The 23,670-nt window shown below is 36.9% G+C and overlaps 4 protein-coding genes across 20 annotated transcripts in view; 2 read left to right on the top strand and 2 right to left on the bottom strand.

Annotated features, from left to right (window-relative positions):
* LOC128011413 (rho guanine nucleotide exchange factor 10-like protein) overlaps nt 1–6,004 on the bottom strand; it is a 44,461-nt gene extending 38,457 nt beyond the window's left edge. For 3 of the 15 annotated variants that reach the window (XM_052593757.1, XM_052593759.1, XM_052593762.1), the window contains exon 1: nt 1,260–1,540. In XM_052593757.1, coding sequence (XP_052449717.1) covers nt 1,260–1,446 — 187 coding nt within the window. In that variant the 5' untranslated portion in view covers nt 1,447–1,540. Of the gene's footprint in view, nt 1–1,259; nt 1,541–2,634; nt 2,701–2,968; nt 3,285–4,409; nt 4,749–5,870 lie in introns of those variants that run through there. The other 12 variants (XM_052593767.1, XM_052593763.1, XM_052593768.1 and 9 more) reach the window with 9 other exon arrangements.
* Nucleotides 6,005–6,110: 106 nt separating this feature from the next.
* LOC128011415 (protein RCC2 homolog) lies at nt 6,111–13,323 on the top strand. Of its 2 annotated transcripts, none has more exons than XM_052593776.1 (13): nt 6,111–6,276; nt 7,289–7,503; nt 7,596–7,689; nt 8,695–8,838; nt 10,022–10,153; nt 10,258–10,346; nt 10,442–10,556; nt 10,648–10,814; nt 10,890–11,070; nt 11,159–11,264; nt 11,358–11,430; nt 11,854–11,931; nt 12,029–13,323. In XM_052593776.1, the coding sequence occupies exons 2-13, from the start codon at nt 7,300–7,302 to the stop codon at nt 12,131–12,133; spliced, it is 1,488 nt and encodes a 495-aa protein (XP_052449736.1). In that variant the 5' UTR covers nt 6,111–6,276; nt 7,289–7,299; the 3' UTR covers nt 12,134–13,323. The 2 variants fall into 2 exon arrangements, with proteins under 2 accessions (XP_052449736.1, XP_052449734.1); XM_052593774.1 differs by lacking the exon at nt 6,111–6,276 and adding an exon at nt 6,423–6,666.
* Nucleotides 13,324–13,584: 261 nt separating this feature from the next.
* LOC128012029 (60S ribosomal protein L22-like) lies at nt 13,585–14,584 on the bottom strand. Its single transcript, XM_052594947.1, has 4 exons — nt 14,524–14,584; nt 14,107–14,214; nt 13,865–13,989; nt 13,585–13,767 (listed from the first exon to the last, which is right to left on the bottom strand). Exons 1-4 carry the CDS (start codon nt 14,533–14,535, stop codon nt 13,623–13,625), a joined length of 390 nt encoding a protein of 129 aa, XP_052450907.1. The 5' UTR covers nt 14,536–14,584; the 3' UTR covers nt 13,585–13,622.
* Nucleotides 14,585–15,107: 523 nt separating this feature from the next.
* Nucleotides 15,108–23,476, top strand: LOC128012027 (RING finger protein 207). Of its 2 annotated transcripts, none has more exons than XM_052594943.1 (18): nt 15,108–15,243; nt 16,447–16,637; nt 17,898–18,030; nt 19,466–19,610; nt 19,709–19,790; nt 19,878–19,953; nt 20,062–20,187; nt 20,338–20,384; nt 20,918–20,990; nt 21,073–21,141; nt 21,252–21,320; nt 21,398–21,519; nt 21,600–21,777; nt 21,962–22,147; nt 22,230–22,281; nt 22,376–22,493; nt 23,003–23,095; nt 23,197–23,476. In XM_052594943.1, the coding sequence occupies exons 2-18, from the start codon at nt 16,447–16,449 to the stop codon at nt 23,339–23,341; spliced, it is 1,905 nt and encodes a 634-aa protein (XP_052450903.1). In that variant the 5' UTR covers nt 15,108–15,243; the 3' UTR covers nt 23,342–23,476. The 2 variants fall into 2 exon arrangements, with proteins under 2 accessions (XP_052450903.1, XP_052450904.1); XM_052594944.1 differs by lacking the exon at nt 15,108–15,243 and adding an exon at nt 16,996–17,355 and having other exon boundaries at nt 16,499–16,637.
* Nucleotides 23,477–23,670: the final 194 nt, after the last annotated feature.

The following is a 23,670-nucleotide window of genomic DNA, read 5'->3' as shown; positions in this document are numbered from 1 at the left end:
CACTGTAAACACAATCAAAGCTTCAAAAAAGCACGAATAACGGGACCTTTAAACACTCCAAACACTATCACAGTGCTCATACAAACACTCACAACACTATCACAGAGCTCATATAAACACTCAAAACACCATCACAGAACTTAAACACTCAGAACACTAACACAGAGCTCATATAAGCACTCAGAACACAGTGTGTTGCTATATGATTGCTTAGATTTGGAAATATTTATAAAAAGGTTTTAAGAATAGAGAATAATCCTGTGAATCTACTGTATTTTATTTCATGAGCATTGTGTTTATCAGTGTAACCATTAAGACACAGTATAATCCCAAGGGCCTGCCTGCTATGGACTGATTGCAATGAAACATTCTGAGTTAGCATGCATAATGCAATTTCACCTTAAAGCTTAAACACAACAAACAAAAACGAGGTCTTTACGATTCAGTGCACATTCTGTATCTGAGCAGCTACATTTGTTTGTCATTATGATGCCAGACTGAGTCAAAAAATAATGCACAAAAATATGTTTTGACCATAACATTGGAGACAAAACCCTTGCGAGTCATCAGATTTGTTCAGAAAAATATCCAAAACTCACAAGCTAAAAGCCAAAACTCCCTCCCTCTGATAACACATACCACAAACATCGAACAGCTGGACAAAATAATACAGATGAACACAATCTGTTACATACAACAAAAGGATGTGTGAGTTCTGAGCTGAATCCAGAAGTAATGACAGCATATAACTTATGCTTTAAACTACAAAGTCGGGTTAAGCAACAAAACATGACATCACTTTTTGGCAACTTCTGGCTAGTTGTCAGAACATTACGTTTAGCAAAGAAGCTAAAACACAGTAATAGAGATTACAGGCTCTTCTCCACTGGACGGAGAAAAACTGATCATGTGATGAGCAGGATTACACATGACCAGATGGTCTCTATAGAGAATACTGAAAGTACTCCATAATAGTAAATGGTTTCACTCGCTCCAAGAAAGTGGGTTGTGCAAATCAACAGTGTTAGATACAAAGGAGAAATTTCCATGCTCACATTTCTATGTTTGAAAAATATCTCTGCATTAAGTTCCCTCAAAGTTTTTTTATGGTGCAGATTTACCTTATAAAAAAACACAAATCAGTTACTCAAGTCAATATAAGCTCCAGACTTGACAATGGCTCTAAAGGTCAGTAATCATGCGGTGCTCAGGTGCTCTATTCCCTTCAACAATCAAAAAACAACAAAACATTCGTTTACCGTGCCTCTTGTCCTCATTCCCCTCTCTCCAGCAAAAGTATGAGAACCCCTTAGACCCGGCCAGGTGGATTTTGGGTGAAACCAGAAATTTAAGCGATTGTCTCATGCAAGCAGTCTCCATGGCTGGAGGATAGTTGTGTGTCAAGAGCAGGTGGCATATGGTGGAAGAATTGCTCTGCTGCAGCATATGGTCAGTTACCTTGAGCACATTGCTGAGCCCTCAAGCAGTTTCACAAGCTCTCTGGAGATTAAGAGGGTAATGCTGTGTTCCCTCAACTGGGTTACTGTTTCAGTTTTACACTGTACTGTTCTGTAATATACCAGAACAGGTGACCTGCATGGGTCATTAACAGCTCTTACACTGTCATTATGGTTTCTCTTTGTTTGAAAAGTGCGCACCCTAATGTGTCATGCACAGCTACGCTTTGTTTGGGCCTTGTTTATACCAGTGAGTGCAGTGAACAGTGTGATGTCATGTGGCGCACCACCTCAAGCATCTTGGCAGGACTAGCAAATCATGACTAAATGACTAAGCCCCACTGGGCTCGGAAGATTTGAATTGAATCCTAGTATGTGGGGTTAATGACGTATGAGCGTCCACGATACAGAAAATCTGCTAAAAATCTAGTTTAAAGCAAATGTTTCAAGTTCCTAATGTACAATAATGTATTCATGTTGATTTCATATTGTTTCAAAAACGTATAATATATATGATTTTTAAGAATAGTTTTAAAGGTTTAATAAAAAAGTAATGTGGTGTAATGGTCTATGTGTTCAAAGTGTTTCAATTCAAGTGTTATAAAGTATTAATTCCCTTACAACTTAAATAAGTGTCAATGTACACAAATGGAAAAAATGGCAAAAAGTTTTTTTTTTTTTTAAATATTATAAATAATTTGTTAATATCATTAAAGAAAAAAAAAATCACACCACATGACGTTTTACAACCTGAACTAACCTTACCTTATAATAAAAGGTCATATCATATATTAAGAGATTTATTGATGGTAACAAAAAGTCATAAAGTCCTGCAGCAGAGTTGTTATTGTAAATGTTATTAAAAACTAATGAAGTGTTTTTGGTCAAATCAAATCAAATCAATGACACTTATTTAAAATTACTAAAGTAAAATAATAAAATTACTAAAACTAAAAAGGATAAATGAATAAAACAAACTCAAATCAAAAAGAAACCTACAAATAAAAAATAAAAGCAAAAATTATAAATATTCATTAATACTACAATAGTATATAAATAATATTAAAACAACTTGGTCTGCATGGGTCCTCTCTTTTAATTAATCGACTGAAATTAATTATATTTTAAATATCTAATAGATCCAGAAAACAACGAGAAGCATGATCCACGTACTAACCTTTTTCAGGAGGGTTAAGAGGCTGTGGAGATGCCATGAAGTTAATATGTAGTCATATCAGCACTCCTGTAAAAGAGAAAAGCTTTGTGTCAACACATGTATTCTAAAATGTTCACCTCAAAGTCCCTAAACACACACAGGATGGTCTAGTGAAACACAATGCCTTCAAACTGTAGTGCAACTAACACCACACCCCTGGATATCAGTGAAATATAACTTTTGCTGAAATAGAAATTTTTCTTGTGCTGTTCATAAACATTACAGTTTACTGAAGGAGACTGGGTGAAAATGTTAAATTCCTCAACAGTGCGTGGCAGATCCAGGCTTGACTTACCAGCTGAATCCTTGCACAATATCTCCTCCCACATTTACTGGGAGAGACTCTCAGTGTGTGTAAGAACAACACAGTTCAACCAACAGGAATGACCAGAGGATGATACAGAGAAATGTGCTGCAAAGACTTCAGGACAGGTTTAGTTGCATCAGTCAGTACTCGGTACCAGCATTTATAATAAAATTAGCAATTTGTTAACCACATCAGATGTCTTCCTTCCCATAACGTGTGGCTCTAGGAATGCCAAGGCTATGAGTTGGATTCCAAGGAAAGGGATAATGACTTGGAATACACTTTGCTAATAGTGCTAGTTACAGCCTATCTAAACAAATTACTTGTAAAGAGTTTATCTTATTTCATGAAAGATAACATAACAGCTGGAGGTCAGTGTGATTGAATTATTCACTAGAAAAAAAACGTGCAGGGGGAAGACCAGGCTGAAGCCAGTGAATAGACAAAGGCAAATAGCATACTTCCCACCTTGAAGATTCAGCAAGGTTGAATGGTTGAGAGTAAAGCACATAGTAAGAGCTGCAGGCCCAATGAATGGCCCAGGCCGCCCAGCAGCTCCTTTCAAATAAATAACACATGCATCACCCTGGACACGGCCACAAAGACAGAGGCATCTGGACCTCCACACATATTAACTCTCCATGGCCGCTCTTTTCACAGACACTCTTTACAATGATATCCTTCTCCGCTTCCTGGAGTTGCTTAGTGAATTTGCATGTTATCAATGCATTGGACAGGGGATCTGATAAAGTTAAGGAAGACAAGTAGCTTTGAGACTAAAAAAATGACCAAAAGGAAGGGCTTGATTCAAAATGGTCAACCCACGTGAGTGAGCTCATATCAAACCACTGGGAGCGAAGGCTGAAGGACAGACCATGAATCTGCTCTCTGATTAGCTTTAGCACTGAACTGACATACAGATGTCAGATTAGCTTTAAAATGTCACACATATACCATAGTAAAAGTCATCCACTATTGCCGTCAAATGAAATGTAGCTTTGATTGGATGTTATTGTCCACCAGGCTTGTTTAATTTCCCTCTTGGATCAATACAGTCTATTTATATCAATCTGTTTATCTATCAAAATGTCAAAAATGTTCTATTTTTGTTGAAGTAGAGGCCAGATATATATCAATATCCATCATATAAGTATCAAACAATTATCAAAGAATCTAAATCACAAAAGAACAAAACAATTTCCCTGTAAGTGAATTTACAACATTCTTACTGTATATAGCAATAATCTCAGTACATAAATCAGGTGGTCAGATTGTGCAAAATCTTTTTTTTTTTCTTTTCATCTGAGCATGTGGATGATTTTTTCTTTTTATCAACAGCTTCAGTGAGGTTGTGTTACACTGTCTGATTTTCATCTGTGAAACAATATAAGCACTAGAATTTAGCTTCTTTTTCCAAAGAAAGACTTACTCACAAGCCTGGCTTTACGTCCCTTAAATGTCACCCCTGTGATATTGTCCTTATTGATCACAAGCTATCAATATAAATCCATTGTCATGTCTGCTCCCATCTTTGCGCAGTGCAGCCATCTGTGAATCTAACATTGATGACACCACTGTATCTTCCTCAGAAAGCACAGCAATTGTGAAGAGCTGATTTCAAATGTTTCTTTTAGTGAAGGAACAAAGTTCTGAGTCTCCCAGTCCATTAACTGACACGGCTTCTCCCACATATATGAAAACTCTTTCTCCCTCTATTCTTTTTCCTCGGTCCCTCCCTTTTTCCTTTCTTTGCACTCACTCCTTCCCCCTGCTGTACATCAGGAGAGAGCCTCCCTGCAGTATACAAATGCTCAAAGAAACAACCAGCCAATGGCAGGAAACCAGGCCTGCAATCCAACCAATCACAGAACAGCAACTTATCTTTCAATAGTTCCATGCTGCTGGGGGACACAGCACTGAAAGAACGAAAAAGAGAAGCAATAATATGCTAGATAGACAAGTACTCATGACGTTAAGAACAAGCAGTTAATTTAAATAAATTAAGTAAAAAAAAAAATAATAATAATAAAAAAGGCTACTTTTAGCTACTGTGCCAACAAGCTAAATTAAAGCATATTTAATTCAGTATAAAGGAATGTTTCCCTCTTATGTATAGAAGACATAATGCAGACATAATGCAGTGAAAGGTTAATGGGGAATAAAGACCAATAAAATAAACAAAATAAAACTCATTAAAATTATGTTACTTGCAAAACATGATATTGCTTAAGATCTCATATTTTATTTAGATTTCCCCTCATTCAAGTTTTTTTATTATTATTATTATGTTTATTATATGTAGGTTTTTTTATTATCTGAAGAGTTCATTTGCAAAATCAGATACATTTTTCAAAAAAGTCATGTTTTTTTTCATTGTGCATTCCAATTAATCTCAATCAAACTGCAGCTGGGTTGTTTTGATTAGGTAAAAAAGAATAACTAAAAATACAGCTAACTATGACAATAAAACATGATAATGTAATAAAAAATTTGATTTTTGAAAGTAAAAAAAAAGGAGTTATCTGTTTTTGCAAATAAACTCTTCATATATAGATTGTTTTAGCTTTTACATGAACATTGTCATTGACTATTAGCCTATACTATTAGAAAAAGACAGCAATACTGTATTTTCTAACATGCAACATATTTCAGTATGGTCAAATAAAAGCCAGCGATTCGATTTTTAACAAGTAGCCTACACATGCTGCATTCAGACATCACACCTAAAATTTAATTAAATTTCCTTTTATCCACATTTAATGAGCCTTATATAATGGTTTTCTTTACATTAACATGCAACAGTTTATATTAAATATGTGATTTCTATTAGAATTGCTCAACCTTTTTATCTCCTATTGGATTTGTTTATCTGGAATATAATCACACTTACCATGCTACAGAATTCATTTTACCTTTTCATTCCAACGGATACAGTTTTGCAAGAATTACAGAAGTTGTAGTCGGAAGTAGCGATAGATGTATATTTTCGGCTCATAAAAAACAATCCGATTCAAATTTGTCGACATTCAATTCCTCAATGGTGGAGAAAGCAGTTTATAATGCAGAATACGTCCTCCACCCCAGCAGAGAGCACTATATAGTCTAGTCAATGGGGCTCAACATTTGTAGTTCGCTCAGCTCCCATCCTCGTGTTTTTGTTTTGTGGACTACACGCTCAATGCCATGAAAGTTAAATGAGTTTTTCTTTTTTTTTTTGTACATCTGAACCGAAATTAACATAGTAAAATTGAAGAAAAGACCTCTTGAGCTCATCACTTTCATTAGAAATAACACAGGTAATCTTACATGCTTTAAAGTAAGATAAACTTTTCCGTGTACTTCTACACGAATGGATGTAAAATTACGTTAAATGTGCATTTGCTTTAAGATTGTATTCTACAAACTGCGCTAGTTCTTTAGCCAGACGTGAGCGACTTAAGCCTTGAGTGTGTGCTGCACCCACGTGGTGTGATCGCGAGGCTGAGACTCTTTTGTTCCGAATCAATCAAAAAACGAGGAAGACGGACAGACAGACATAAGTAGAGCATCTGAATCAGGAAATCCACTTATATAATAATCGCATCTTTAGCACAAGACACCAAGCCACAGCCACTTACTTAAACGCGGCTATATTCCATGAACTTAGATATTTGTATTTAAAGTAGACAGGGGAAACTTTTACTCAGGTGAGTTATGATATTAACGATGTTTATGATCGCGGCTTCGGATGCAAATGCAATGTAGCATGCTAACACGGCTACGTCTCCATCATACACAACTGTAAACGTTATGTCTTTCAAAATGCACTCTCTGTGGGGCATAATTTGATGATTTGGACCGTTTTTACGGGACAGGGTAGATATAACACGTGGGTAAGGGAGTAGTTTAGTTACTAGTCTGGTTGAAGCAGAGCGGTGCTAGTTGGCTAACCGGCTGCTGCATTATAAAACATAACAAAGAAACAAATGGAGACGAGTGAGACAGACGCGTTGATGCTGATTCTTTTGTTACAGCGCTGCTAGTGTTTTAGCATTGCACGAGACCGCTGCTTTCATAACGCTTTATATTTATATCTTTAGATATAGGAAGAAATAATACATTGGCATTATTAATAAGCAGAGCATGTGTGTGTCTTCTTAAGGATTATTTTACTGTGAGATAATTGGGGATTTGAACCAACAAGGAATATGGATCACATTGACTTTGTGTCTTCATTCCCATGTTTCGACTCGTTTGATTCTTCTTTCTATTAAATTGTAGTCGGAAAGGTAAACTGTTCGCTTATTACTTTTTTTGTGTTTATTGTAGGGATTTTAACTATGCCACGCAAGAAGGTGACAGATGTGTCTGGGAACGGTGGAATGAAGAGAAAACGAGGAGGTGGAAAGAAAAAGGAAAGGGAGTTTAGCAGTGACGACGAGTTTGATGACTTTGAACAGGAAAACTCAAAGAAACCTGGGAAACCTGCAGCTAAAGCCGGTCTGCAGCCGGTCACTGTGGCGGATGATGTGAAGGAGAAGATTGTAAGGACATCAATGGGGTCTCTGGAGCTCAGTCTGAAAACTGTTAATGGATTGTTGATGGATTTCTTGCAATTTCTGATTCTGTATTTCAGAATCTCGAGGTTCCCAAAGTCAAAGGTCAGTTGCTTGTTTTTGGAGCCACCAACTGGGACCTGATTGGCAGAAAAGAAGTGCCAAAACAGCAAGGTATGATCACGCATGAGCCAGAGAAATCTGGGTTACTGTATAGTTTTAAAGGCGTTAGAAGAGTAGTCTCGCCTGAGTGAGTCATCTGTATTAAATCTGTTAATGAGACCTTGTGAAACCAGAACTTAATTCACACTTTAGTTTGCACCATGGGATTTTCTCTTGAAGATGCTGATAAGCACTGTTTATGATCACTGTTTCTGCTGCCATAGACAAGACAGACCTGAAAGTGCAGTTATATAAAAATACATATAGCATCTAGATATATGATCAAACCAAAATATGGAAATATTTTTTGTGAAGTGCAGTACTTCAAAAAATCAGTAAGATGTTTCTTATGCTCTCTTAAGCTCACCAAGTCTACGTTTTTTGGATAAGCAATACAGTAAAGTAATATTGTGAAATACTATTTGCTATTTTAAGGTTTTTAAAAAATGATTTATTCTTGTGATTATGGACTTCAGTCTCACACATACTTCAGAAATCATTATAAAATGCTGATTTGGTTAAAAAAAAACATTGTGCTGCTGATATTTTTATGGAAACTGATACATTTTTTTTTCTTCAGGTTTTCCCAATCAATAGAATATTCAAAAGAACAACATTTATTTTAAGTCTATATTTTTTTGTAACAGTACTTCACAATTTAATAGATCTTGCTTGCTTTTTATGCCTTTTAATGCATCTTTGCTGAACAAAAACATTAACTAAAACAAATAGATCCACTATTAAAGTACATGCTAACTGAATGTTTAGCAGTGAATTTATTCTTTGTGAGATAAGAGATGAGTTGCAATAACTGATATCAATCATATTTTAATCTTCACAGTAGGGAAGTTTTTGAGATACCAGCATCTCACACTGAAAACATGAGACAAATCGGCCAGGTGCAAAAATCAACTTCACACTAAAAATAAGAAAGAGGAAGTGTGTGGGTTGCAGTCATTTATAGAATTTTCACCTTTGATATAGTTTTCATGCATGTCTGTGTTTTTTTTTTTGCAGCTGCTTACAGGAACCTTGGGCAGAATCTGTGGGGCCCCCATCGCTACGGGTGTCTCAATGATGTCCAGGTTAGCTGTGTGGTGTCTGGACCCTGTGCTGCCCACAGTGTCATCATCACTACAGACGGCAAACTCTGGAGCTGGGGTAAGTGTCTACACAAGAACAGTCTTTCTTGTTTTATGCTGGATTTTAACCCAGCCCTCATAAATGTGTCTGATCTGTCTGTCTAATCTGTCTGTCTTTCTGTCTAATGTCTGTTTTTCTGTATAATCTGTTTGTATGTCTCTCTGGTCTGTATATTCTGTCTGTCTAATCTGCCTGTCTAATGTTTTATCGGTCGGTCTAATCTGTCTGTCTTTGTCTAATCTGTCTGTCTTTGTCTAATCTGTCTGTTTTTGTCTAATCTGTCTGTCTTTCTGTCTGTCTTTCTGTCTAATCTGTCTGTCTTTCCGTCTAATATGTCTGTATAATATGTCTAATCTGTCTGTATAATCTGTTTGTGTGTCTCTCTGGTCTGTATATTCTGTCTGTCTAATCTGCCTGTCTAATGTTTTATCGGTCGGTCTAGTCTGTGTGTCGGTCTAGTCTGTGTGTCTGGTCGGTCTAATCTGTCTGTCTTTCTGTCTGGTCTGTCTGTCTTTTTCTGTAATATGTCTTTGTCTGTCTGTATGTCTGTCTAATCTGGTTTTCTTTTTTTCTGTCAAACCTGTGTGTCTGTCTTTTTGTCTAATCTGTCTGTCTAAACTGTTTTATCTGTCTGTCTAATCTGTTTTATCTGTCTGTCTAATATGTGGGTCTGTCTGGTCTGTCTAATCTGTCTGTTTGTATGTCTCTTGGGTCTGTCTAATCTGTCTGTCTAATCTGTTTGTTTTTCTGTCTAATCTCTGTATTTCTCTCTAATCTGTCTTTCTCTAATCTATCGGTCTGTCTGTCTAGTTTGTCTAATCTGTCTGTATGCATGTCTGTCTGTCTAATCTGTCTATCTTTCTCTCTAATCTGTCCTGTCTGTCTGATCTGTCTGTCTGATCTGTCTGTCTCTCTAGTCTGTCTGATCTGTCTGTCTCTCTAGTCTGTCTGTCTGATCTGTCTCTCTAGTCTGTCTGTCTGTCTTATCTGTCTTTCTAGTCTGTCTGTCTGATCTGTCTCTCTAGTCTGTCTGTCTGTCTGATCTGTCTCTCTAGTCTGTCTTTCTTGTCTGTCTGTCTAATTTGTCTGTCTTTCTAGTCTGTTTGTCTGATCTGTCTCTCTAGTCTGTCTGTCTGGTCTGTCTAATCTCTCGGTCTAGTCTCTCTGTCGGTCTAATCTGTCTAATCTATCTATTTATCAGGTCGTAATGAAAAAGGGCAGTTGGGTCATGGAGACACTAAACGACTGGAGGCTCCGAAGATAGTTGAGGCCCTGGGGGAGGAAGTGATCGTAGCAGCTGCTTGTGGTAGAAACCACACCATGGCTTTAACAGGTGTGTAAACTTTTGTGAAATGTGGTATTATAATTGCTTTAATATAATTGTGTTTTTATAATAATATAACTGCAAATGTGGTGGTGTTATTTTTTGTTTCACAGAAAATGGTACTGTCTACTCGTTTGGAGAAAACAAACTAGGGCAGCTAGGTCAGGGCAATCAGACCGATGCTGTGCTCAGCCCAGCTACAGTAAGACTCTCTCTGGGTATCACTTGCTTAATGGGGCTTTAATGTAATATGTATTTTTAATGTTCCACCAAACAACTGCAATGATTTACCTACAGATCCAGTACAATGGGCAGCCGATAGTCAAAGTAGCCTGTGGTGCAGAGTTCAGTATGATTGTGGACTGCAAGGGGAACATTTATTCTTTCGGTTGCCCGGAATATGGCCAACTAGGTAACACAGTACTAAAATGGGGTTTAATTAAAATAAATTCACCAAAAACATCTGTATGGATTATTAACTCTTTTTATTCTGTATCTAAAAGGGCATAACTCCGACGGCAAGTTCATCGCTCGTGCCCAGCGCATTGAGTTTGACTGTGAGCTGATCCCTAGACGGGTGGCCATTTTTATTGAGAAGACCAAGGATGGCCAAGTGCTTCCTGTGCCCAATGTCGTGGCTCGGGATGTAGCATGTGGGGCCAATCATACAGTGAGTAGCGAGTTTGTGGATTGTAGTGCAAGTCAAATATAAATTAAGTAACATTTTGTTGTTGCGTCCACGCAGCTGGTGCTAGATTCCCAAAAGCGTGTTTTCTCATGGGGATTTGGGGGATATGGACGATTAGGCCACACCGAGCAGAAAGATGAGATGGTCCCACGGTTAGTCAAGCTCTTTGACTTCCCTGGCCGTGGAGCAACTCAAATATACTGTGGCTATCAGTGTTCCTTTGCTGTCAGTGAAATGGGTAAGTGTATTTCCTCTGTGTTTGGGTAGGGGGGCAGCCTATCATACCCATCATATATTTGTGGTTAATGCTGCTTTTTATTTTTCAGGTGGTCTGTTTTTCTGGGGCGTGACAAACACATCCCGTGAGTCCACCATGTACCCCAAAGCTGTGCAGGATCTGTGCGGATGGAAGGTTCGCAGTCTGGCCTGTGGGTAAGTAAAAACAGAGGACTCTAAAAATGTGTTTTATAAAATATTTAGACGCTTTCAGAATGTTGATTAGGTGTTTTCTATAACTCCTCTCAGGAAGAGCAGTATTATCATAGCAGCAGATGATAGCACCATTAGCTGGGGACCATCGCCCACATTTGGAGAGCTGGTATGTTTATCTGTGTTCTGTTAAAACTTGTTTAAGAATTAAGTCAATAACGTGTGTGTGTGTGTGTGTGTGTGTGTATATGTATATATGTGTGTATATATGCATGTATGTGTAGGATGGTTTCCACAGAAAGATTTGAACAGTTGTACTAACTGTTTTCAGCATTGATTATAAATGTCTCTTAAGAAGAAAATGAGTATGTAAGAACGATTTCTAAAGGATCACGTGACACTGTAAACTGATGTAATGGCTGCTGAAAATTCAGCTTTGCCATCACTGGAAAAAAAGGAACATTTTAAAATGTAATATTGAATTTCACAATATTACTGTTTACCCTGTTTTTGATTAAATGAATTGGCATAAAAGGCTTCCTTCAATAGTGTAAGATGGCAAGTGTCTCATATTTAAATTTTGCATTTTTAGGGGTATGGTGACAACAAACCCAAGTCATCCACCACTGCTCAAGAGGTCAAAACTCTGGATGGCGTGTACCCCGAACAGGTGAGTTCTGCTGTCAAAAACATGAATCATATCCTACCAGAATTCAGTTCTATGTCATATAATCGTATGGCTATGCAACTGAAAACTGTCTTTTCAGGTGGTGATGGGTTATTCTCACTCCCTGGTTATTGCTCGGCAAGACACAGAGGAGGAGAAAGAAAAGATCAAGAAGCTTCCCGAATACAACCCTCGCACAGTCTGATTGGACACAATTCAGATTTTCTCCAGGGGCTTTTTTTATGGAATGCCTCTGCTCATTAGGTCACCTGGGTAATCACAGTTTGATTGGGATGGGATTTTCCTTTATTTTTCAACATCATATTGCATTTTTGAAAGACAAGCCACATGTCGGATAAAAGTATGAAAGGAGTTGCGTTAACTGATCTGTCCAGGCTCTGGCATTTCAGAGTGGTAATTGTGGCATCACTTGCCTGTTTTATTTTCACAATAGAACCAGCAACTACTCAGAGCACTCGGATTCCACTGGATCCATTCTCTTTTACTTCTACATTCCTAATGCAAGGTTATCACAGATTTTGTTGTTTATTTTTCCATAACGATGACTGTGAGATCCATGTCTGCTCTCTTCCAAAAACTGGTGCTAAATCATTCTAATGCAGACTATCAATGGGCTAGTGGTTAACTAAAAGACAAACTCACTCCATTCTTGTGCCTTTTTAAGTGAGGTGATTCAGGCTGAGGAAGTTCATTTAGTCCTATGACAACTCAAGTGTTATGGGGCACTTCATCTTTTAAACATCACTTTCATTACTTCCAGCTCCACGTTATCATCACCATACATAAGAACATCATTTTCCTCAAGACCACGTAGCTAATGTGTAAGTTTTTTTTCCCTCTCTGTCTTTAGATACAGACTCTTGTTAATCTGATCAGGGAAGTATTATCAACTCCTGCAATGCAAATGAGACATCAGCTGTGAGATTTCTATTAAATTCATTCTACCTTTTTTAGAAATGTAAATCCTTAATGTTTATGCCCTTGCTAGTATTGTTAACTACAGAAATGCTGTTCTCATGTGTTGATGTTAGCATGTTTGAAATAATGGACTTGATGTTGAGAAGAGTAGGATTGTCCCATCATCTGGGACCACAGTGTCTTAAAAGAGCATCATTTCATGCAATATGTTGAATACTGTGCCATTTCTTTGTGTTCCCCTGGACTTAAACTAATCACTTTTTGTTTCATAATCCGTTTGTAAGTCAATACGTGAGCCACCAACTGATGTTTTCTGTTCCATAATTTTAAATGGTGTAAGAAATGTGTTCACTTGTTTAGGCAGTTTATGTCTGTACAGGAACTGGAATTGCAACTCCTATTCTGAATTCTATTTTTTTTTTCTTAATATTAAATAAAGGTTAATGTAAGTTGGTATATGGAGGTGCAGTTTTTTTCTCTCCAATCACGCATAAACCCTATGCAATCTCATCTTCCTCCAATTCCCACAGCTTAAAATTCAAACTGACGAAACAAAAAATATTTTCTAATAATAATAATGTTTCACTCAGATGTACACCACAATATATAAGAAAACATCTGATGCCACTTCAATTTTTGTGGTAGATTAATATGAATAAATAGGTGTGTTTAATGTCAAAACGCCAATGATAAAGAACAATATCTGGATATATAAAATGTAGTCATATATGAATTTATTTAAAGGGAATTTTTTTTTAATCTTCATCCTCCTCTTCTTCCTCATCCTGGTTGATCTGGAAGTAGCGAAGCTCGTAGCTTTCTTTAGTGTTCGCCACAACACGCAACCAGTCTCTGAGATTGTTCTTCTTTAAGTATTTCTTTGTAAGGTATTTCAGGTACCTGCAGAAAAGATGAGAACAGTGGCATAAAAACTGATAAGTTGCAGTTAATTGGCTATACGAAGTCTAGATTTGGCAAAACACACACACACACACACCTCTTAGAGAAGGGCACCTCAGAAGAAACAGTGATTTTGCTCTTGCTTCTTTCAATGGTGACCACTCCGCCTCCCAGGTTTCCTGCTTTACCATTGACTTTGATGCGCTCCTGTAGGAACTGCTCCTGTATCCACGTACGCAAATGACAGGTCATAAACTCAAACAGCTAGTAGTTATGTGACTGCTACAGTATAATAAAGACAGTTTTACACAAGGCTTTATAAGGACTTGATCTGCTTACAAAGTTTGAAGCATCCATAATGCCGTCTTCAACGGGATGCGTGCAGTCCAGCGTGAACTTCAGGACCTGCTTCTTCTTCTTTCCACCTTTAGAGCTCTGATGCTTCCTCTGCAAGTAAATAAAAGAACATGTATACTTTAAGTCTTGTGTCTATAATAGTCCTGTCATTGTCATCAGAATAACAAAACCGTTCATATTAATATAATGTGCAAGACTGAAATCAAGTTATCTGTGAATCTGGCTGCACGTTGTTCATTCAGTGATACATAACGATGGCTTTACGAACCGAGTTATTATTACTAAACTAATTTGGTGACAGCGATTGTGTTTGTCATTCAATCTCGAATGATGTGTATGCATGATCATGAATGGAAACGTCTGTTATTTTAATGACTAGGTCCGTATGTTCAAACTTACAACAGGCGCCATCGCGAGATATTTCGTCGAGAGGAAGAAGCACGACTGCGCGAGCGGGACGTCACAGACTGTTTAATCTAGCGCTGATGTAATCGATGTGTTCGATTTGTCTGTTGTTGGCTATAATAATCGACGGTTAACCCAATAATAATAATAATGTAAGATATTCTGGTACATTAATAAGGTATAATTTGACCATACAAATATATAAATTGTGTTTCCCATGGAACACAAAAGGAGACGTTTGAGTAACGTTAATCTGACCATAACTTGTAACCCACAGAAGATAGTAACGTTCAATTCTTGACGAATTTGGAATGATAAGAGGATGAGGACATTATGACAGACATTTCCTTTTAAATGTGAACAAAAGTGTTGATCTTTCGTAGAAAAGGACCCACAAACTTCAATTTTTACACGTATATATAAAAAGATCTAATTTAATGAACTAATGTTTTGAGGGACGCCATTATTCTGATATGACATGTTAGTTTAAGCAAGGTATGTGTGATTTATTTTTAGCTACCTGGGCTCTGCTTTTGACAGACAATGGCATCTGGTTTGTGTTGTATAATCAGGGAATGAGTATTCTGGCCCCTACAGATGATCACCCATACAGCAGATACAGGAGTGTCCATTGGTTGTTTGTTGTTGAAGTCATTCTGCATCTAGAAACCCTCAGAGAACCTTCACACAGCAGAAGCGCTCGGACGGCACAAGGTATTCATATATTCATTATATGTTAATTAAATATGTACATTTACTCTTTCTGTATCTTTTAGGTTGTATCTATTGTTGCTTCGGAGCGTAGGGCCTCATTCAGAGTCTTGTTTCTGGTTTATAGCTTCAATAATGACTACTGACCTTGGATCTCAAATAACTTTTTAAAGCTGCAGTCCGTAAATTATTTTTTGGGTTACAAATTTTCAATCAAATCAAATCAATATTTGAGCAAGTACATAACAAGCCAGTGTCACATTGGTTAGCTTATAATAATGTTTTGTCATTTGAGTGGTACTAGTAGGAATTTGCGGGAAATTCTAGCATGCTGCCGCATCATTACTTCACGTCTGTAGGCTATCGCATGTGAGGATCCTGCAGGTGGCGGACCGTTTATAGCCTTTTCTCACAGATATTGTTATAGCCTTTTTGATAGCGGATTGTAATCCAGAAAGGACTATGTGTTTAGGAAACACAAATTAATGGAATTAAATTATATTCCAGTCTGTGCTTCTGATTACAGATAGCCTGGGATTACACAAGATTTGTATTTTAAAGAAAACCAGTTCGAAGGGAGCATAATTTGCTTTTTGGATGAAAATAACTTCTTGATATGAAATTCGAATGGTCTGACGTCATTAGAGATTAGACTACAGAAATTAAAATCTACAGTCTAATACACACTACAGGCAATGCTGATGTTGTTAACATTAATAAAGTATAACAATAAAGATAATTTACATTGTTTGATGTGATATAAGCTAACCGATCGTTAGATTGAATCACTATTGGTAGCGCAATTTATTGTAATGCTTTTTCCCTCAGTTGGTCAGAACAAAACGTGGCCGACTTGTTACTTGTTCAGTTGACAATATACGGTGAAAATTCTTAATTGGGTCATATATTACAAGACGTAGGCTAGAATCTGTGATTGCGAAGTACAGTAAATATTCACACCAGTGCGGTGACTGAATGCTACACATACTTCTCAAAACAGATTCATCCGCCGCTGGAGCTGCACCGGCGCACAACCCACCCAAGGAAGATAATTCTGTAATCAGCTGTAATTGCAGGTTTTCAAACAGAGAGGGCGACAAAGAGCCAAATGTACAGACTGCAGCTTTAAGTATATTTTCTGATTCGATGAAATGTGTTCTCACATATACTATATCAGACGATCTGAAGGTCTTATTATATTTTCAGATGTCTGGAGAGATCTTTTCCTCTCTGGATAATCTCTATGACCTCGACAGTGCCAACTGCCATCCTCTGGTGTGCCATTTGTGCCAAGAACAGTACGAGCATCCATGTTTACTGGACTGTTACCATACGTTCTGTGCTAGCTGCCTCCGTGGAAGGGCCATAGACAGCCGACTGACTTGCCCTCTCTGTCGGTAAGAATTGACTTGATTTAATCCTTGATCACCTTATTCTGACAATTCACAAAAAATACAAAAATAAATATGCATTATTATTAATGCATTAAGCATAATTATACAAATTAACAAGGTAATTGTAACTTTTTATATCACAATTTTGACTTATAATAAAAAGTAAATAATAAAAACTCTTTGAAATATAAATTCAGATTTTATATCTAACAATTATTATTCTTTTTTCTAGCAATTCTGTGAAAAAAGTCAGAATTGTTATATGTTAAATCAAAAAGTTGCTATTACTTCATTCCATGGTGGAAATGGGCGTTCATAATCATGGCGTGTGCATTTGAAAAATCTAACATTGTATTTATAGATCTAAATGGTCAAACAGCATTGCCTGGTCAACTGTATGGTGCCAGGGGCATTTGTAGGAGAGATTACCTTCAACAGCTGCAACGTAAACCATGCCTTTGTGTTGGACTTAATCGAAAGTCTCTGGGTAGATTCTGCCAAGGCCACTGTGGTATCAAACAATAAACCTAACACTATCTGACACTTGAAATTGGATACATGAGTCCTGGGCTGGCTACAGTTAGAGATGGCTGAAATGCCTGTGTGCTCACCCTTCTGCTTCCATATAGTAAGCCTAGCACAAGCTTAATCGCACACTGTAGATCTTGCACCTATAAAAAATGGAAAAAAGTTGGTGGTCTTTGTAAAGCAGCATGTTAGAGTAAGTATGAATTTGTTTTTCACTGGTTGAGTGTTGATTTAAAGGCTACTGCAAACTTCTTAGTATTTGTGTTGAATTATGAGTGTTGCAGCATGAGTGTTATATTATGGCATTATGATTGCATGTATTATGTATTTGTCACTGTTATGCATTAGCAATGCAATGTAGAGTATAGGACAATATATCATTGTTTAAATCACTTTTTGTCAAATACATTGTGGATGCTTCTCACGAAAGTGAATTCACATGGAACCTTTGAACTATTAAGCTTAGAAATATTAAAATATATATATATATATTTTTTTTTTTTTGCTGGGAATTAACGTTTATTTGAGTAGACAGACTCATGTTTGTGTCTATTTTTGACTCTGTGGGGGTTTATCAGTCTCTGTTATATCTCAGAATTCAAAAGAGATCTATTTGTGTCCTTGTTGCTATGAGGGAGAGATAACCTCGTCAATGCCAGATGTATGACTAAGACATTATCAGGCAATGGGTCAAAAGTTCTGCACAGGCACACAAACCTGTCTGTTTCGTTTTAGGCATCAGTCCGTTGTGAAAGGAATAAATGCACTCCCCCCAGAGGATCGACTCCTGAAGTTCTTGGTGGACAGTTCAGCAGACAGTGAGGAAACCGTGCAGTGTGCTAACTGTGATTTGGAGTGCAAGAAACAGGTCTCATTTTCACCATCACCACACTCAAACAAGCACTTCATAAAGACTTCATAAAACATATATTGTGATGTACTGAGTGAAACTAGTGAAATGTAGGGTGGGGATTTTATTCATGGGTTTATTGGATGGAGGCAGGTCTAAATGTTAGTTGATATAGTAATAATATGATATTTTAAAAAAAAAAAATGCAATTTCATACATTCAGTATTTAGATTATACACTCTAAAAAATGCTGGGTTGTTTCAACCAATTTTTGGGTCAAATATGGACTAACTAAATTGTTGGGTTAAAATTTTTATTTGAAAACCTAACCAAAATTTAGCCCAACAGTTGGGTTAGTCCATATATGACCCAAAGTTGGGATGAAAGAACCCAGCATTTTTAGAGTGTAGAGTTTGTTTAATATGGGAACAGTTTGGCTAAATTTAGCATTGTGTCACTTGCACTCTGCAGTGAATGTGTGCCATCAGAATAAGAGTCCAAACAAAAGTATTATAATAATTCATGCAACTTCAGATGATCAGTTAATGTCTTATGTAGTGAAAAACTGTTTTTAATAAACAGATTCGTCATTCAACCGTCACTTCTTGCTAAAGTTCCAGTCCATGATTCATTACTACACTTCATCCAGGTTAAAAGTCCATCCCCTGTTGTCCTCTCACATTAAAATCCACTCACATATTTGTTTAGAACTGCTTTGGACTGTTTTCGCTTTCAGTGCTTGATCTGTGCATAGTTCTCTCATGATTCAGACAAGTCAACTTTATCACTGGAGAAAGTAAAAATATTACAGAGGGGCTCGCATTTTAGAAGCAACGTTTTGGAGTTAAAAACATATAAATGATGAATTTGTTTATTACAAACATACAGATTTTTCACTTTACAAGACATAAATTGATGGACTAGAGTCGAGCCAATTATTTGTGGATTATTGTGTTTTTATCAGCTGTTTGGACTATTTCTCCAAATCATTTCAGATGAATAAGCAAATTCATTTACATCTTTGATGGCCTGAGGATAAGTACATTTCCAGCAAATATTCTTGTTTGGATGAACCATTCCTTAAAGATCTTTTCTTCCCTAATGTGATGTACGTCTGAGTGAAAAGGATTAAACAACACATTGTCTTATGAATAACCAGTCAGTAACTACTTTAACTCACTAAAAAGATTAGAGTCATTCAAAGAATCATTAGAATAATTTGTTCAGGATGTAAACAGCGGTTGCATTGTACCTTTCTGTTTCATTACAAGAATTGGTTGAGAATCAGACTAAAGCAGTCGAGCTGTAGATTCATTAGTAGATTCAGTGTTTGTGGAATGAAATTGGGCACAGTGTTTAATTATGTTGCACTTCTGAATGTCATTATTTTTATTTTAAAAAAAGATTAGGTTTTGTCTGGTTACGCATTTGAATCTTCTGTCACAAACCCCAGGATGTGGATGCAATGTATTATTGCAACACTTGTTGCCAGCCACTGTGTCGAGACTGCAGGGAAACCACCCACAAAGCCAAGATGTTTTCCTGCCACGAGATTGTCTCCTTGGCAAAGCGCACCAAAGAAGCCCACAAAAAATGTGGTGTGTGTTTTGAAGTTTCCCCAGCAAAATATAAATTAATACAGTTAATTTTGTCAATAACAAGTCTTGAGATTCATGCAGTTTCTGTCTGATTGCAGCCCTCCATGAGGAACTCTACATCATGTTTTCCACGGAGAAAAAGTCCATGCTCTGCATCAACTGCTTCAGAGACATGCAAGTGTGAGTTATAAACTTAACTGACAGAGTACATAATTACCCTAAAACTCATATGATTTCAAAACCATCTGGGTTTATCTAAATCCATAGGGAGAACAGAGCACACTGCATTGATATTGAGACAGCATATATACAAGGCTGTGAAAAATTGGACCAAGCCGTCTTAGTGAGTTTCTCTCCCATCCTTTTCATCAAACAGAAATGTGTTCTTTCACCTGTATCTGTATTGTGTGGAGCTGTGAAGCACCTATTGAAGTCTTTTCCCTCTCCTCAGGCTGTTAAAGAGCTTCAGACGTCAGCGCGGGAAGCCATTATTCTGCTCAAAGCCATGATTGGAGAGGTCAGGGCCAATGTGGATGAAGAAGAGAGTGCCATCTGCACTCTGTTCAATAATATGCAGGTGTCATGCACAATTACATGACTTCATCACCCTGGCTACTCTTATATGATTTGGATTTTTTTTTTCTCATTTTATATTTTTTGAAAGGGTGAAATTTATATGAAATGAGTAATAATAAAATTGGTGATTCACATTTATTTCTTTCCTCAGGAAAGACTAGCAGAAAGGAAAAAGATTCTACTCAAAGCAGCACGAAGGTAAATAAAATATATATTACTAAAAAAAAAAGACATACTACATTAAAGTCTGTTACTTGACATTAAAAGCACTAACTGTACCATGATGCTATTTGTCAGAAAAAATACATCGATCACAAATGTATTATAGAGGAGTGAAATATTAAATATTAATTATTAGAGATGCACAATATACCATATGAGTTATCAGAGGATATTATAGTAATTTGAGGTGTCAGTATCTATATTGGAATATTTTAATATAATATTTTGTAACATGTATTTTAAATATCAAAAATTTAATATCTGCCATTTATCAACCATAACATAATTATTGGTGTTTTAATTTCAATGCATCACTATTATAGCTTATATACTGTGTATATATGTGTGTGTGTGTGTGTGTGTGTACAATATTGTTGTTTGAGATATAATTGATATATATAGTAATATAAGAACAATACATGTAATCTAAGTCCACACACAAGCTGAACCAAAGATTTTAAGGAACACTTATTGGAACACTAATCCTCTTTTGTGCTTTTATTTTCTAGTCAGCATGAGGAGAAGGAGAGAGCCTTCAAAGAGCAGTTATCTCATCTTGCAGCTCTCCTGCCAACTCTTCAGGTAAGTGCATTTTCTTCATGCATCTTAATATTTTTACATATTCTTCTTGCTTTCAGACATGTTTCCATTGAATTCTCTCCAGGTTCACCTTGTCACATGTTCTGCCTTCCTAAGCTCAGCAAATAAGTTTGAGTTCTTAGACATGGGATATGTGAGTACAAACAAATAACATATTTGTATTAAATAATACATTTAAAAATAAAATCGATTTCAGGACATGGTACCAATAAGAATTAGAATTGATATTTTTACCTCACACAGCAATTAATGGAGAGACTTAAGAAGATTGTGAAACTACCACACAGGCTGAGACCAGCACAGAGCAGTAAGGTTAGTTTACCAAATGTTAATAAATATGTTAAATGAGTCAATACATAAGTTATATCTGCAGTAATCTATCTCCATAGATAAACACAGAGTATCGCTCCGAGTTCGCTCGCTGCCTGGAGCCGCTCTTGCTGTTGGGGCAGCGGCGTTCAGTGTCCACTGCAGGGAGTGTGGCTTTAGGTCTGGGAAACGCCAGTGGACTGTGAGTCTGTTTATTCAAGCAAACTAAATATGCTTATTCAAAAAAGAAACATATTAAATCTTTTTAATATCTTCCTGCAGGATGCAATCATCTCTGTCAGTGCAGTGTCACTCTCCATCCATAAGCGACTTGTCACTGTGCTCCTCGGTGGTGCACAGGCCGACCTCACACCGTTATATCAGCACCAAGGTCCTGCTGGCGGAGGGCGGAGAGACGCCTTTTATGGAGCACTGCTGCAACTATGAGAACAGCTACAGGGTAAGAGTTTCTTATGCATTCATGGTTCAGTCCATGATATTTCATTTTTAGCCATTTTCCGGGCTAATATTCTTACAAAGAGGAAATTACAGGAAAATAAAATGTATTGTATTATATTATGTCCAACCACTACATGCATATAGAGAAAATTAAGCAATACTGTTCTGCATGTCTGTTAAACTAGACTTTGCAGACAGAAATCCAGAAGCTCAAAGACCAGGTGCAGGAGATCCACAGAGACCTGACCAAGCACCACTCACTCACCAAACCTGACACCATGAATGAGATTCTGGAGAGGTCTGTTCAGGTGGACAGACAGATCTCAGCAGAGTACTCCTCAGTCGAGCTCATGCGGGCCATGTTCGAGGAGGTGAGATGCCAATACTTATCAATACTGACTGTAGGAGGAGGTAAAAAAAGAGATGTCATTGTGCAATTAAATTTGTTCTTAGATTTGGGAGGAGACGTTACAGAGGGTGGCAAATGAACAGGAGATATATGAAGGTAAGTAAGTATATAAATGCTTAAGATTTATCTGCTCACTGCAATCATAGCTTAGTTACCATGTTTAGTGATTTTTGTTGGTCTTCATTTTTAGCACAGCTTCATGACCTGCTTCAGTTAAAACAGGAGAACTCCTATTTGACCACTATTTCAAGACAAATAGGCCCCTACATTCACTCCATAGCAAAAGTGAAAGAGCGACTGGAGCCCAGGTACTGGACAATGCTTATAGAGTAACATCAATTATATATAAATTCATTACTGTTCAAAAGTTTGGTATCTAGTATCTCTTATTATCATGATTCATTTGATCAAAAAATTAAATAGTAAATGTGAATGTGGTTAATAGGAAGAAGTAAAATAGTACTATTGTGAAATATTACTACAATTTAAAATAACTGTTTTCCATTTCAGTATATTTTAAATGGGGATTTATTCCTGTGTTGGCAAAACTGAATTAACTGAAGGATATTAAATTAGAAAACGGTTATTTAAAATTGTAGTAATATTGCACAATATTAATGTTTTAATGTATTTTTGATCAAATAAATGCAGCAATGATGAACATAAATAATAATAATAATACCTTTTCTTAAAAAGCAAATGCATTTTGTCATTTGCCAAGCTGATTTTGGACTCACCCATACTCATATATATATATATATACACCCCAATTATTGCTTTTATGTAATTTTTTTAAGTCTGATTTGATCTTTAAAAGGCTGAAGGAGCCTAAAGAGCTCAAAGATGATCGCACAGAGATCATGCTGAAGCTGTATGAGGACAGTACCTCTACTGTGGACACACAGCCCAGGTGAGTTACCAGCAATTTCTCAAAGTATATAATGTAGACATAGACGCACACAGTTATTAATTAGAAAGCATTAATGGCCATTCCATGCTTCTCCAATACAGTAATGAGCTGTCCTGTAACACTGGGGACAACTGGACTCTAAACAGCCTATCAGAAGAGAGCAATCCCAAGAACAAAGATTACTACAGGCCAAATAAGCAGAAGAACACCACTGATACAGCCAATCGCAAAGAGATACCAATGTGAAACCGCTCTTGTGAGCTGTCAGTTTAGCATCTACATATATAAATCTAATTTACGGAAGCTTGGAAGAGAGAAAAACTACTAGTTTACAGTGCTTGTATTTTAGAGATTCACAGCAAATAAACATCATAAACAGTGTTTATTTTAAAGGTTTGTTACATTTTGCTGAAGATGTTAATAATGTTAGCGGTACAGTTATCATACAAGAGGTAGGGTGGTCCTCTCCCATTAGCTTTTGCACAAGCGTAGTGCAACTCTTACTCCATAAAAACCTATTGCATGTGTTCAAATGTCCATTATCTGTACGCATATATTATAGTGCTCGTCATTGG

Source organism: Carassius gibelio, chromosome B23 (assembly GCF_023724105.1).
Source record: "Carassius gibelio isolate Cgi1373 ecotype wild population from Czech Republic chromosome B23, carGib1.2-hapl.c, whole genome shotgun sequence".
NCBI classification, from domain to species: Eukaryota; Metazoa; Chordata; class Actinopteri; order Cypriniformes; family Cyprinidae; genus Carassius; species Carassius gibelio.
Note: the sequence above shows the minus strand (reverse complement) of the source record. Positions and strands in the feature narration are given on the sequence as shown.